This window comes from Drosophila takahashii, chromosome X, assembly GCF_030179915.1.
Source record: "Drosophila takahashii strain IR98-3 E-12201 chromosome X, DtakHiC1v2, whole genome shotgun sequence".
Lineage (NCBI taxonomy): Eukaryota > Metazoa > Arthropoda > Insecta > Diptera > Drosophilidae > Drosophila > Drosophila takahashii.
In genome coordinates this window covers 1,074,669-1,090,186 of record NC_091683.1, presented here as the reverse complement: position 1 = coordinate 1,090,186, position 15,518 = coordinate 1,074,669, and the positions used below count along the sequence as shown (strand labels likewise).

Here is a 15,518-nt window from a genome sequence, read left to right as displayed (position 1 = left end):
AGTGTCGTGCTTAAATATGCAAGTCTATTGTGTGTGAAGCCCCCTCTACTTTTCCTCTCGCCATTTGTTTGTGCTCCTTTTGGGGCTCGTGTGCCGTGCACACGTTTTTAAGTAACTTTCAGGCCTCCATACATCCCCTCCTTCACTTCGTTCCACCACCACCATTCATATTCGCATTCACAATTCGTTATTCATTCGAGTGAGTGCCCTGATTTGTCATGCAAATTCAATTAGCAGGCCGGCCTTCACAAAGGAAAACCGCAGCCCCGAAAATTATGCAACAGTTAATCAGAAAAAGTGCACCATCGCCCCCTTTTTGAACCATTGACCTATGCCTTTTACAGGGAAAGAAAAATCCACTAGAGTTTGCAATATCACTTATGTGCTTTGAGTTATGGGTTTTAAAATGGAGCTGCAAATTGTCGATAGGTTCGATATTTTCACAATATTAATGTTTTTAAGGAAGAACTGCGGTCACACGCCTATCTTGTATTGGGCACACGCGAATTCTTCTTTGTGAGTGTAAAATACACAAGTTTTTAAATTAATACTGTGTATTTTTCTCTGTGTATGCGTAAACTCCACCTGACCTCCTGTTATATACAGCACACTACTGAACTTTTTTAATCGATAATGGCCGCCGCGCCACTTGGAAATGAAAATGACGATGACGATGGCGCTGGCGACGCCAGGCAGTCTGTGAGTGTTCTGCGGCTCTTTGGCTCCTCTTCTTCCCGCACTTCCGGCCGGCGTTCCATTCCATTTCGTTTTGTGTAGGTTTCGTTTCGTTGCCACATTTGCTTGGCTTTGGTTTGACTTTTGGGCTGTGTAGGTGGTGGTATGGTTGGTATGGGAATGGCAAACAATTGCATTGTAATTTTTCACATGACTCATGAATGGTCTGGGTTTGTAAGCCGACAGCACTGTATTTGGAACTAAAATTAAGACCGATTTTCTCTTTATTTCTGGATCTTGATTTCAAGAACATTTTTTCTCAAATTGAGAAAACTTGATATTCTCTTTTTTCCGATCTCAATTTTTCTGGGTGTAAGTGTTATAATTTCACAGCAACTCTATCAACTGGGTATCGCATGGCCTGAACTATTGTTTGAGCCACTTATTCTGTTTTTTTCGGGCTTTGTGCCACTGCAGCAGCTTTTGTTGCCACTGCCTGCAGTTTGGCGTTTTTTTGTCTTCGCGTCAATGCCGCAAAAGCCACTCGAAACATGTTTGCGTCTCCTGCACTCTGTGTGCGGTTCCGTCTCCCTCTTTCCCGCCACTAGCCCTCTCTTTTTTCCGACCAGCCACCCACACACACTTTCCGTCTCTTTCTCGCTACCCCCTTTGCTGTTTGGGGCAAATGGGCAAACAGAATTATTGAAGCGCGTCGACCAAAAATGTTTCGCCAATGCCCAACTGAAGCTTCTGAGTCTTGCATTTCCGGCTTTTTGGGCCCATGTACCTTTTTCCCCTTTCCTTTTTCGGCTGTAAAGAAATTAAATTGCAGTCGCTACCAATTTGGTCCATGGCGTTAACTGAAACGATAAACGATAACCATAACGGGGGCCCAGCTTAATTAAAGCATTTAGCTTCGCCAAGATGATAATTGGTCTTGAATAAAGCTCAAAGGCCGATGGATGAATAAGGGCGATGCAAGGCGAAAAGACACTTTATAAAAAATATCAAAGTTTTAATAAAACATGGATATTATCGATACAATTCTGTCAAAATATCGATATGTTTCAAGTAGAGCTTGATATGATAGCTGGAAATTGAAGTTTCCTTCTTATTTTGCCAACTTTTTAAAACAGTTTAAACCTCGTTTTTGAGGTTCCTTTGATGGCCATTCGATCACTATTCATTGCCCCGGGTGATTTTACCAAAATGAGCAACTAACTGCTGGTATACACTCCTCTTTTGCCATTCTGTCACTTTCTAGACCGAGTTTTTGTTTTATTTCTTTTTTTTTTGTTGCCGCTTTTGTCGTTGTTGTAGGCCAACTTTTGACTGCTCAAGCAGCAAATCATATTGCTCAACAGCCGTCCTGCTCACACGCACGCAGTTGAAACTTTGTCAACAATGTTGAATAATTAAAATGCTCCCTCGGCATCAAGTCTGTGCAAAGACCAGAGAGCTCCGGCTCGGGTTTATGCACTGGTAGAAATAAATTAGCTAAACAACGGCTGCTTTTAAAAAAGTATAATTTATAAGTATTTTTGGCTTGAAAAATATGGATTTATTCGATATTTTCACAGTACCGTATTGATAATATTGATGTTTCTCATGGGAAAAAGTAAAATCTGAAACGCTTATTGTAAATCGATAAGAAAACATTGATGTTTCCGATAAACATCTATATTTTTTAGCTTTAATATTTAGGATATTTAATATTATCAAGAACAATGGTGGTAATATTATTTCGATTAAATTATGCATTTATTTATTTACCATTGTTAGTGCATATTATTTGCGTATTTCTATGAAATATCACAGTTTCTCCCAGTGCACAGTGTTGTGAACTGTCAGTTCGCCGAAAAGTCAGGACGAAAAGCCAGGGTCCTGAGCCTCGTGGCAGGGCTCATCAGCAATTCTCAATTGCTATTATAATATTTTTTGCCTTTGTTGCCGTTTCAGCGTCTTGGCTTTCTGTCTCTGTGCTTGTGAGCCTGGTAAACACCTGATACAATGCTTAAAAGGGCCAAGAGTCATTGCTCACACTCCTTGGCCTCTCTTATCCTTATCCCCTTATCCTGGCCGAGACTCGGGACTCGCTTAATGCGCAGTCCCCGTGCAGCTCGGAAGTTTGTCGGGCTAAAAATTCATCAACTTTGTTGCATAATATTTCAATAAAGAGCATTGGGGATGGTGGAGAAGAGGCTTTTGTCATAAAATTAAAGCATACTTTGCAGCGCCGCTGACAGACTGCAAGCTTTTCGAAATTCGAATAGTGCACTGGGGAGTGTTTTTTGGGGGGGAAAGGAGGCCAAACCAACTCTGTAGAAAACATATTGTGGAATTTGTCAACATTCCAGGGGGCGAAAGCGCCGCCTCTCCTGCTCCACAGGCGGCAAATTGGCTCGTAAATTAAATGAAGCGTTCTTTTCGCCCTAATAGAATTTTCCATTTGCATTATAAAGCAGTGCAGCGACCGTTGATTAGGAAACTTTTTCGGTTGGCTTTCGGGCTGAGAGAGAGGTGGAATGTCAATTATAGTGTCCCGGAGGCAACTGTACTTTGCCATTCTGACAGGGACTGTACTTTTTTGAGTGACACCTTGAGAGAAATAAGTGATCAACAAGGTTTTTGTGACACAGAAAACTCTAGAGGTTTGAATCTACTTCATCATCTGCCTAAAAGTATGTTGTGAAAACAAAAAAATTCTTAATATTATTCGTAGGCGTGACTGTACTTTCATAGATCCTAAATATTTTTATATTACCACTTTCCTCCATATTTTACAACAGCAACTTTAATTTCATAAACAAGTTTGCCTCATGTGCTGTGTGCTATCATCAATATCCCATCATCTCTTCCCGTTTTACTGTGTGCTTTATGGAGATTTTCGCGGGCCGTGGCCAGCCAAAAAGAGAGCTTCTGTATAATTTTGTATAATTTTAATCCAATTAAACTTAATTAACTTGTGTGCAGCTGAACGTAACAGTAAACCAACCAGTCGGCCATTTTGCTGCCGCCCCCTGGCGGTAGCTCCTCGTATCCGGAGTCGTAATTATTACCACTTACGGCTAAATACTCAAGTTTCCTTGTTTTTTTTGTTTCTGCTCCTGGGCGAGAAAGTTCAACGAGTGTGTGTGTGTGAGTGTGTGTGTGTGTGGCAGCCACAGAAATTCCCGTATCATGCAACCGCAGCAACAAGAACAACAGAAGTGAAAAGTTTTAGCCAAATTCCAGGGGGGGTGGGGATCAACTTTTCGCCTTTATACCACCGCCCACTTTGTTGTTTGGCTTTCGCTTCTTCTGCTTCGCCTGCTGGCCACTTTTAGGCGCATCAAATTTATGTTTTACCTTCAGCCGGGGCATAAATCTTTGTTATGCGCCAAAGGATCGCGCATAAAAGTCCAAAGAGCTAAAAAATCTCGCCCGCTTTTTCCGTAGCCGCGTAATTATTTCCGCCCTTTTTTTCGCTTTTGCGACTCCCTCTCGACCTCCGCTTCTCTTTTACACTCTCCTTTTTTTATGCTTTTTGGGCATTCGGAAAGTTGGCCAGGCCTGTGATGTGCATTTCATTTGCTGCTTTTAATTAAGACCCGTTCCGGACAGGAAAGCCCCTACGACGTGCACTAAAAAAAAGATGTCGAGCTTAGAGCTTGAAAGTTATCGATATTTTGACAATATTGATTCGATAATATCGATGTTTTCAATGAAAAACACAAATTAAATATCGAGAAATATCTAAGTTTTATCTGTTTTTTTTTACCGCTGACTTAGAATACTAATGAGTTGCAATTTCCCGAACTTAAGCTTTAGTTGTATGAAATACGACCTGTGATTAATCAGGAAGCAAGAAAAAGAAAATAAGTTGGAGTTGTGCGTTAGTTGGGCGCCAGTTGTAATCCAAGTTAATCAATGTTGCCTCCATCGCCCCTTTCGCATCAATCAATCAGCGGCAATTGCCTTGACATTAGCCATAAATTACGTGAATTTAGCGTTCCGGGAATACGGAACTTCAGCCAATGAACCGCATAACAAACTGTAAACGGTTTCCGGTTACCACCTACCTCCCCCTTTTGCAGACCGACGACTGCCTGTAAATTAAATAATACCATAACAGCATAAAAAGGACTGAGAAGGGACACCACAAGGAAATCTAAACCAAATGCGGCAGTTTTTGCCTTTCACGGTGTCAGACAGTGAAATATTTATCGATAACTATTAGCAAGTGATGCATGAAATGCGATAACATTAATTAGCCGGGCCAACGAACCACAAGTGGTGACCCCGATGCCCCAGTGCTGCCCATTCACAATGGCCATCTATACGGCATACGGCATATGCATACCAATACACAAGTCTCGCTGCGGAAATTTAATTGGCAGCCATGGCTGTAGTCATAATAATAATAATAACGATAGATGTTCGGGCTCATAATTCATGGCGGCTCGAACCTGATATGGGATATTGGATATATGGGGAAAGGAGATCTAAAAACTTCAGGGAAATAACATTGTATTCCTTGGGAATTAAAAACCTGGTGCCCACATCTTTGCAGATTTTGTAAAAGTGTAAATGCCATTTTGTCGTGTTTATTAATACCTATCAAAATGCAAAAGAAATTTTTGAAAACGGACAATCCGTTAAGAAGTTATGACAAAAAATTAAGCAGCCGCTAGATGGAGCCGACTGCATATCGCCATCTCCTCACACTACCGTTAGCTGAGTAACGGGTATAGGCATATAGCCAAAAATATCCCTAGCCTTTCATGAGCTTCTTATCCTTTTCCTTAAGCGCAAAAATGAAAGAAGAAAAATTTAAGAAAGTGCGACTTACGCACACTCACACGCATGCATATGCTCGAGTGTGAGTGAGTGACACAAATACGAGACGACAGATGCCACTTAGAGAAGAAGAAGAAGCAGCGAAGGCAGGAAGTGAAGGGTGGGGAGAAGGAGAAGTGGAGGTGAATGAGAGGACGGCCATGTTGGCAGCCATGTCAACACTTATCTTTATGAGTTTCCGCTTTCTGTAAAGTCATTGACATGTATTTTTTCTTTCTTCTCTCGCCCTTTGATACCCCGCAGCCGTTTGGCCCTCTGGGTGTGCTGTATTTGCATAAGGTAAAGGAATTTAATAATCGGAGAAACTTGAGATAACTAAATTTTTTAAATTACTTATGTCGGACTTGACAGATAAATACAATACTTTTAAGAACCTTTCTATGTCACTTTAAAACTCTCAATTAATGCTTTATAATTGAAATGTATTGGAACAAATTTTTGCATTCTATAGGGAGCATTTTCGTCCATTACTTATTTTACATATTTTTTTGAAACAGATATCCCCCCAAAAATAAACTTAAAACTAGAGTACACTAGGGACGTCGGGGAGGAAAGTCATGTTCGCGTTTTTATGTGCTCGTGGTGCTCTTGTGTTGTCTATGTTGCCACCTCGAAATCATCGGCATCTCATCTGTTTCGACTGAACTTCGTGCCCATCACAAATTGCTGAAATCGCAAGTGTGCTTTTAGGCGTTAAATGCTATAAATTACTTTTCGAATGGCATAAATAACAGTAAAGTCATTGAAATTTGCTCACTCACAGACACATACACTTACACATTCACCCGTCAGATGGCGCCAGCGAAGGAACAGTCTTCGTCGTCTCGTAATCAGCATATTTTCCTGTATGGGTGGGTATTGGTTTGTGTACATACATATATTTTCAATGTACATACATACCTCTGTGGCCATGTGTGCGTTTGATCCTGCCCTGGGGAGCCACTAAATGATGATTTGCTTTGGGGCGTAACCAGAGAGCTCCAGTATGCGTGGGGATAAACTTTAATTTCATAGATGAACAACCAATAAATGTGTGCAAGTTGCGGGACAAGTATTTTAAGTTTCTCAATCAGTGTGCTCTCAAGAGATCTCGTGCTCTGTATAATTTGTAACCTTCTTTTTTTTATTCCTAGGGCTCTTTAAATACACGTAAAGAGACTGTTTTTGCTATAACCCAAACTGATTATATATCTGCTTGCATATTGATAAATTTTTATATTTAATTGTATGTTCTTGACTCTCAATTGGAGCCATCAGTGTCACAAACACCTTTTAATATATACAGGGCAGCATAAAAAACTATGTAAAAAGGCAATATTCGCGTTTAATACTTTTTGGCGCCCCACGAGGGGCTTTAGCCTTAAACATGTAGATATTTATTTTTATTCGTGCGAAAAACTGTAAGCGCAACAAAAGCGGAAACCTGCAGCTGATGCTGCTGCTTTTCCATTGCCTGCCCTTTTTATAGGGCCTGACAGCCTCTCACGCTTTTCACTTTTATTATCCTTTATGTGCGATTTCACACCTTCAATTGCACAGAAGGCGGCGAGAGCACGAAGAAGGAAGAGCAGCTTGCCACACGTAGCAGCAAATCAAAATCTTGAATTTATTCCACATACGAAGCGCATGAATTTCAAATTACTGTGGGAACACCCACATCCAACATACACCAGAATACTGACCCAGCTAACCAACACCTAACATCCAACTCTAACCTTCTGGCTCTTTGGTGGAACGTGTGCAACACGTTATGTGGCAGCAACATACCGCAAGGTGCTGCTGCCACTCGTTTTCCATCCCCATCTTGTCCAGGATAATGACTTCTCGGTGGTCGTGTCTCGAAATGTTTAAAGCTTCCCACCTTTTCGCTACTTCCTTCATTGGTGGAAAGCATTCGAAATTTTTATAGAATTTTCACACACAATAGGTTACAAAGTTGGCTTTTTAGGGAATTCCGAACCTTAGATATTTTTCAACTGGAGTTTATCTTTGCACCTTGGCAGTGCCAAATATATTTTTTGAATGGCCATAAAGAAACAAGAGAATACATAAGAAATGCGAGAGGCGAGGAAAAACGGAAAAACGGGGCAAAGAAGCCAAACGACTCATTTGAAATTCATGCGGCCACTCACTGGGTGCATAAAGCAATCAAATCAACCACAAAACACCAACATCACACACTCGCTCACACATATACTTGGAGATTTTCTTGGTCTTCCTTGGGAGATTTTTCCTCTTGGCCTTTTTTTTTGGTTTTTGTTTTTGTAGCCTTTCTGTCGGTTTCATACACGTTTCACTCGTGTAAATAATAAATAAGCTAAGCAGACTTTTGTGGCGTGCAAAACGTTTCACTCGTCGTCCTTCGCGCACCTCCAGAAATCGAGAAGAAGATGGCGTGGCCTAAACAGGCAAGGCTATCGATTCCAAATCTTAACCGAAAGTCAAAGACGAGAAGCCTAAACAAAAGCGAAAGTTTGCCACTTGTTCAACCCTTTGCGACTCCCCCGCTGCCAACGTTTTAACCCCTCCACCCATGATTTATGCATGACCCAGAGGAGGTCGACCTAAGCAGCAGGGGTGTTGTGTGGAGAAAACAGAGGAGGGGTTGGGTAAAGGGCAAAGCTGTTCCAGATTTGCATGCGAATCGTCCAAGTTGGATTCATTGGCTTTGGGGCAGATTTGGAACTGGGTTTGACAGTAAATACTTTGCTCCAATTGTTCAAGGCTTGGTTTTGCGACCCTAGTGGGTATTTAGCAACACTGCTTCTTAAGGATTATTTTGAATCTAAATCGAATCTAAACATTTTTAACGGGAAACTATTGATTTGATTAAATCATATTGCATATTTTATAACATTTGGCGCCCAACGTGGGACTTTGCATTGCTACTTCAACTGTTACTTCCTTCATTACCAACTTTTCTATTACCGTTCTGCTGGTGGATATATCGATCCCAATTAGCGAGTTCTGCACTTCTAATCGAGTCAGTGGCAAATATAATCAGTTCCATGTCCACATTATGCTGCACTTCCCTCGTTTCCTCTATTTCCTTTGTCTGTGTCAAATCAATTAGCAAGTGCAATTAATGAAGCGCAATGCACTAAAATAAAAACTCCGAAAACCAGTAGGGAAAAGGCGAGAAAATCACAGCAGCATAGGGAAAAAAAGAAAATTCAGCTTTGGTCAGCTGGGTGAAGAAATTGAAAGAAAGGTGGGGGAAAGCACACAGCAATTTGTCTTTTTCATCAATTATTTAGACACGGCAGCGAAAATAATGATGATGGTGGTGGCAGAAGCTTGATGGTGGAGATGCAGATGCGGGAAAGTTGGGAGTAACGCTTTCGAGAAAGGTTTTTGGGGAGGTGAAAACGTGGATAGAGAAACAACAGCATCAACTATTGGCAGTTAATTAATTGAATTCTGTTCAGTAACGTGTTGCAACCGTCTGCAATTGCAGCGAAACTTTTCACCCGCCGAAAAGAGAGGCGGAAATGTGGGGTCAAGTTACGTAACGAGTTTGGCGCATAAAGTCATTAAAGTTCTCTGATTCGATTTGGCGTCTTATCCCTTTCATCCGCTTCCCATTTTCCGAGCGCAACTTTCTAAGCTTACAAATTAATGACGCCCCAAAGTGTGCTATCGAAAACGCGGGGGTTGTAAAAGTTTGGCAAAAAAGCCGGGAGCCATAAAAATATCGTTATACCTGAAACAGGTCAAATTCCGAAAAGGGGTTTCACTTATTCGCTGTTCACTTATTTACGATTTCTCCGATTAGTCGCTGGAATAATGGCACAAAAAAGCGAATGCTCAGCGGAAAACATTTAAAAACATTTTCAACCGTATGCGGGTTGTTCTCTTTTTCTATTTTTCCCTTTTCCCGGATATTTCCTCCCCCCAAATGTATGCTAAGCTGGCGAAAATTCCTCGCCAAAGGGGATTGGAAATGGTTTTGTTTCGTGAATGTGGGTTTCTGTCACTCTTATCAGTCAAAAAACATGCACAGCAACACCATCATTCACTCTCACTTAAACCGAGCCATAAAGAATACATTAAAATCGGGTCTTGAAGTATTTAAACCCGAGCCATAAAAACGTGAAAGTAAAAGTAGAAAATAATTTAATTTCCTTCGAGTTCATAAAAAATAGAATGTAACTTTCTTAACTTTTTGTTTCGGTTGAGCACAGATACAAATACTATCATAAACAATTTGCGGGGCCAATAAATAGGTTTCTCTCAGCAATTGTTCATTTTAGTTCTGTAAGCCAAGCAAATTAAGTTTGAGTTATTTTATGATTGCATCAAAGGGGGCATGGTGAAGAATACGTGGCGCTGTCACTACAGCTCAAATTCGCCCCTTGCTTTCTCGGTGCTCCATTAATTTAGCAATGTGAAACCAACGCACACACACAGTACAATACATATCCCCCCTTCATCCCCTTTTCAGTCAGACTCTGCCACGCCCATTTGATTGGTCACGTGCCTTGCACGCCCAAGCCCCCTGCCCTTCTCCTTCCGGCTTTTGGCTTCAATTCGTTGTGATTGCTTTGTATCGATTACAAAATGCATTACAACATTTGCCACATGATAAATAACACTCGGTAAATGGGTGGGTACTGTTTCGAGGGGTGGTGCGTGGGTTGCGGTGGGCGTGGTCGCACTTGAAATTAATGCTCTCGATACAGTAACACTGCGTTGACAGAAGAAGAGCGGTACATCCTTTGTTATTGGAATTAAAATAGGTACTCATTTGTTGCTCATGATTTTTGGATTTCTTATTTCTTATTACTTTATCGAAGTGACATTAGTGAACTAGAGACTACAAGTTTTTATACCCATTACTCTTAGAGTAAGTCGTCATGTTATACTCCCCAATTTCAATTTAATTTGACTTTGCGCTACAGAAGTAAGTGGACAGTTTCCACCCCCATTTTCCTGTTGTCTGATTTTACCTTTATGTATTTCAGTTCCACTTACTTTCAATGGCCTTTTAGTGTCCTTTAATATTCGCAGTCCTGGCTCAGTGTGACCATGCGCCATTAATAAGAAATGTAACTATCCCACCGCTTGCTAATGCAACCCTGGGCCGCCGCACTTTTAAACCCCAGCGGACGTTGCAAGGACATTCACCCACACGTGCCTGAAAGTTGGCTTGCTGCTGGCCGCCTGGCCCCTTCTATTCTTATTCTTTCAAAGAAATAAAATGCAATTGCGTGATTATTGAACGATTTGTATCAATTTACAAAGAGGAAAGAAGAGGAGGTCTGGGTAGGTAGGGTGAAAAACTGCCGTTGCCCCACAAATGTTTATTTATGCATTTCACTTGCTTATGTTATTACAAGTCTTCTCGGTGTGCGGGTAGAATGATTATTGATATCAGTATTCCCAAACAGACATACATACATACATGTTCAGCCCCTCAAAAGCAAACTTGTGGCAAATACAAACCTCCGGGGACGATTGCAGCTCACGACATTTGTCGCAACGTGCGAAAACTTTTCCCGTACAAGTGTCTCGCTCGTCGCCCCCTTCCCTTCTCATACACTTGTTAGCTTCTCAAGTTTATTAAAGTGGCATAAAAGTGTCATTGGCGTCTAATGGCCAACGATTAACTGGAAAGGAGCCCAATCCCTAAGCCCCCCGAACGACTCGAAAACTAAGTTCGAACCGAAGACCGAACCGGACCCATCTCAATCAATTCCGAGAAGAGCTTAATTGAACGGAGGTCGGATTTCATTTGCAGTAGTTTTTGTATTCCTCAGTATTTGTATACTGTGGAAGAAGGCAGTTCGATTATATGATACCTAAAATTGTGGAAAGAATTGGTCTTCTTGTCACAGTTTTTATTAAGATTCAATTTGTGTTTTGTGTTCTCTTTCCTTTTCGATCGTAATGCGAAAGATCAAGAAACATCTTTAACTTCAGCCTTGAATCATGTTATAAACATGAAACGAAGAACATGATTTGGGATAACTCTTTAAGTGGAAATCGACTTGCATTAACTGTAACTCCTAGCAGCTCAACCACACGCTCCGCTCCTTTCAATACAGAAACTTATATCGATATTAAACTTGGCTTCTTTAATGGCTGGAGGAGAAAAGTTCTCTCGGGGTTATGGGGGAAAACTTATTGAAAAGTCATAAAAAGCATAAAATACAAAAATGGCTTGTGGGAAAGCTAAGGAGCTGAAACGACATAAACTGGAAGAGCCACGAAATTGTTTTTTCCTTTTTCCCTTTTTTTTTTTTGTAAATCATTTAACACGCTCTCGATTTTTATTTTAATGACATCTCGGCAAAGTTGCCCTTAATGGCCTTAAGGTCGGAGCACTTTGGCAGGGACATAATGGAGCCTGCAGATAGATTCTGGTCCTTAGACTCCTTAGACGTCGACGAAAAACCCTTGGAGGCTGTGCAAATTTGTTCGCAGGCGTCACAGGCTGCATATCCTGTAAACTACTGTGCTGTTTGTGGTGTGTGTGTCCTGTGTGTTAATGATCATCATGAATATTCCGGCATTTGTTTGTTTGTTTGCCTAGAGACTTGCCCTCGCCAGTTTGCTCAGCCAAAATGTTAATATATGCCCGGCCCTAACCAAAACTAAACTATGTAAACCCTGCGGCACTCGCACTGCGAAAACGGGAGAGAGAAAGAGTTCCTGCTAAATATTTGATTAACTTTCCTGCGCTCAGTGGCTCCGTGTGTGTGTGTGTGCGGAATCAACTTAATTAAAGTTAAACAAGCAGCTAATCAAATTTTTATTACACAGTCTTAGCCACAAGAATCCTTTACCTCTTTGCTCCCGCAAAACGTGGCGTAATTTCATTTTAAAAATGCATACTCCAAAGGGGGCCACGTGCAATTCGCAGAGGAGCCCCACAAAGGATTGTCTCCCAGTATTTTTACTCGCTTTTTCATGACTGTGTGTTTGGAGTGAGTGTGTGCATTTTCATGCAGCCGGAAGTGCTTCCAGCAGATTGAAAAGGAAAAAATAGTTTCCATTTTCGTGGGTATTAAAAAGGTAGCCAAACTGAATTCCTAGCAGCTGCATTAGTTTTATGGAATGGAAAAAAAATAACCATTAAAATCAGGAAATCATAAAGACATCTCGTCATCAATACAGACCAGGGTTGTAAAAACATCGATAGTGGACCCCATCGATAATTAAAGCCAACTATATTGGCCACTATCGATACTATTGAAGTTTAAAGAAAATAAACCACGAAAGGTACCTAAAATTTTAAAAACTATCGATAGTATCGATAGTGCTATCGATCGTTTTACCAACCCGGATACAGACCATTAAGTATTTGAACAACTTGTCATTTTAAAAGCTTTATCGTTTTTTCGAGAACTTCCATAAATGTATTAATGTAATTTCAATTAAACAGGAATTCTTTTGGCTCGAAGTTCGAGGAGGTCGAAGTTAGGATACGATCGAGGTGGAGTGGCAGGCCTTCCTATCACCCTCAACGGCGGCACCTTTGAGCCACCAGGCTGTCCAACGGGTGGGCATGCGACTGTCGTAGTCCTCCATATCGCAGAGCTCCTCCTCGCCGGCCCATGAGCTCAGGGTGCTCGACGTGGCGATCCTGTGGGGCAGAGCCGTCAAACTGGGACTGAGGCTGGGACTCAGCGAAGGCTGACTGGTGGTCACCTGGCAGTTGATCGAGGACAGCTCCGGCGATAGCTCGTTCAGCTGGATATCCGAGTGGTAGTTCTTCGGCTGGTGCTGCAAGTGCTGCTCCTGCTGCTGTTGCTTCTGTTGTTGCTTCTTGCTGTTCTTGTGGCAGGGCTTCGGGGAGGAGCAGCCGCAGCAGCCGAGGGAGAGGATAAGGCACATGATTCGAAACTAAAAGAAGTAGAGAAGATCGGAAAAGTACCATAGATGTTAGCAGAAGTGCGGCAGAGTGTCTGAAAGTTCAGAAAAAATAACTCTTAAATTGATTGATTTTTTGGTAATCAGTATTAGACTGATAATTATAAGCAAGCATTGCTGATTTGCAGAACCTTTATAATTGTTTTAAAGTAATGAAGGAGTTACTTAACTTTAAAGTCCCAATCCCTTAGTATTACATGATAACTAATAATTATAAGCAAGCAGTGCAACAAGCAGTGCTTTTGGAGTTGTTTTAAGGTAATGCATAAGTCACTATCACTCAGTAAAACTTAATTTTCACCCGATTGTTTGGCTCTCACCTGTTGTTAATTTTTATTTTTATTTATTTCGATTTACCCGCGGCACTTCGCTGGGTGCCTTCAACTGAGGCAACACAGCCCAGAGCCGTTTGCTTTTATAGCTCGCGATGAGTGACGGCGAGTGAGAGTGTCAAGTGTTTTGTTTTTTGGGTACAGTTGTGTTCGCCGAAACGGAGCTAGACTGGACGAACCCCTCCCCTTTCGGACGAACGAACAAACAACTGTTTTTCGGGGACCCCTCTTGTGTGATTATGCAAAATGATGTCACTTATGTTAATTTCAAAAATGCCCTAGACTCCAACCAATGCGTGGTGCACATTATCGGGATTATCGAAAGGTGGAAAGGAAGGGGGAAACGGCAGCCCGACGACCGACTGCCTATTGTATTACCAATTTGCGAATGCAAATCAGAAGCAGAGCGCAAATTTCACACCAGTGTCGTATTGAATTTAAAGAGCTTGACATGCGACGCTCACATCAAAGCTGATGATGGTAATGATGATGATGATGTCGATGGCTGTGAAACAGGAGTAGGAGTAGGTGTGGTGGCGAGGACCTCGATGACATCCTCGATGGCAATGCCAGAGTTTCTCTTATCCGAGGGAATGGTATCCCGTGGCATGGTATCCCTCACCAAATCCGGCTGAAGATGAACGTCCGCACAGATTCGGAGTTTCTCCAGATGAGCGGGGGAATGGGAGGCCTGCCTGCGATGAATTCTGGGACTCTGGCTCCTCTTCCGGCGAGGAAGAGTCTCCTCCTGAGTCCCGACGACTGGCGGCGACTCCTGTTCATCCTGATGATAATGATCATGATCCGCCAAGTGTTGAACAAAGCTTTGCCGATCCTCGTCGCGCTGCTTCAGGCAAAATACGAACATCAGACATTGGGCCAAAGAAATCATGGTTCTACGGTCTGCAACTTCACAAAAGGCCTTTATAGGCCCAACTTCCCAACTTCAGATCGATGGGTGAGTTTTTGTGTGCTGGGGGCTGTTTGCTTATCCGACTTTTCGGTGATGTTTGGGACCAGTCTCCACAGTCTCCGCCTCTAACAACTTCAATTTCAATTAGCATTGCATACTTTCCAACGACCGAAAAGTTTCTGCACTAATGAGTTTTGTAATTATACGAAAGTTGAAACTGAATACAAAAGCCGAAAAGAAAAATCTCTTCCCGTCGTCCACGCAACAGCGGGTGGCCGGGGGTTTAATTTTACATTTATACTTTTATGAATGATTTACGCGGGCAGAGCAATTGTAAAGCGATAATAACCCAGGAGGGGGCTAAAAGTACCAGGATCCAAGAAAAAAGTTTTCAATGCAAAGCTGTTTTTGCTATAATGATAAGCAGGCAGTGCAACAAGCAGTGTTGATTTTCGGAACTTAACTTTAAAATACCTATCAATCAGCATAACTTGTTTTTCAAACTGATTTTATTATTTTTAACCAATATTAAATTTAAATTAAAATTTATAACAATTTTTTTATATAAATTTCTTATTAACGATACAAGTTGAAATTGTGAAATTCTAAATTCCTGGGTAATTTTTAGTCCATAGCTTTTGCAATCTAAATGTTTTTTCTTCCGAGATTTTGCACATTCCCCCGCTTTGGCGACTATGGCAAACTAGAAAAATATCAATGTCATTTGCAGGCCCTTGGCCGAAATTGGGGGTTGTTGCTGGAAAACGCAGTGTCCGTCCAAATAAAAAGTTGGGTGGGCAGCTATGGAAAACGGACTTTGTTACTCGTGTAATGTTAGATGTGTTGTGTCTGTTCTGGTGGCTATTTGGTGGGTTCGGGTTCCG

The 15,518-nt window shown here is 41.6% G+C and overlaps 2 protein-coding genes across 14 annotated transcripts in view; one reads left to right on the top strand and one right to left on the bottom strand.

Annotated features, from left to right (window-relative positions):
- LOC108063827 (uncharacterized protein CG43867) overlaps positions 1-15,518 on the top strand; it is a 103,710-nt gene that overhangs the window by 39,871 nt on the left and 48,321 nt on the right. The window lies entirely within an intron of this gene.
- On the bottom strand, positions 12,836-14,362 carry LOC108063832 (uncharacterized). Of its 3 annotated transcripts, XM_070219202.1 has the most exons (3): positions 14,344-14,362; positions 13,168-13,362; positions 12,836-13,102 (listed from the first exon to the last, which is right to left on the bottom strand). In XM_070219202.1, the coding sequence occupies exons 2-3, from the start codon at positions 13,351-13,353 to the stop codon at positions 12,980-12,982; spliced, it is 309 nt and encodes a 102-aa protein (XP_070075303.1). In that variant the 5' UTR covers positions 13,354-13,362; positions 14,344-14,362; the 3' UTR covers positions 12,836-12,979. The 3 variants fall into 3 exon arrangements, with proteins under 3 accessions (XP_070075303.1, XP_017006552.2, XP_070075304.1); XM_017151063.3 differs by lacking the exon at positions 14,344-14,362 and adding an exon at positions 13,710-13,798 and having other exon boundaries at positions 12,836-13,362; XM_070219203.1 differs by lacking the exon at positions 14,344-14,362 and adding an exon at positions 13,710-13,787 and having other exon boundaries at positions 12,836-13,424.

What these genes read in the sequence shown, in the direction of transcription:
- LOC108063832 (XM_017151063.3), bottom strand. Translation starts at nt 13,353, where the DNA reads ATGTGCCTTATCCTCTCCCTCGGCTGCTGCGGCTGCTCCTCCCCGAAG.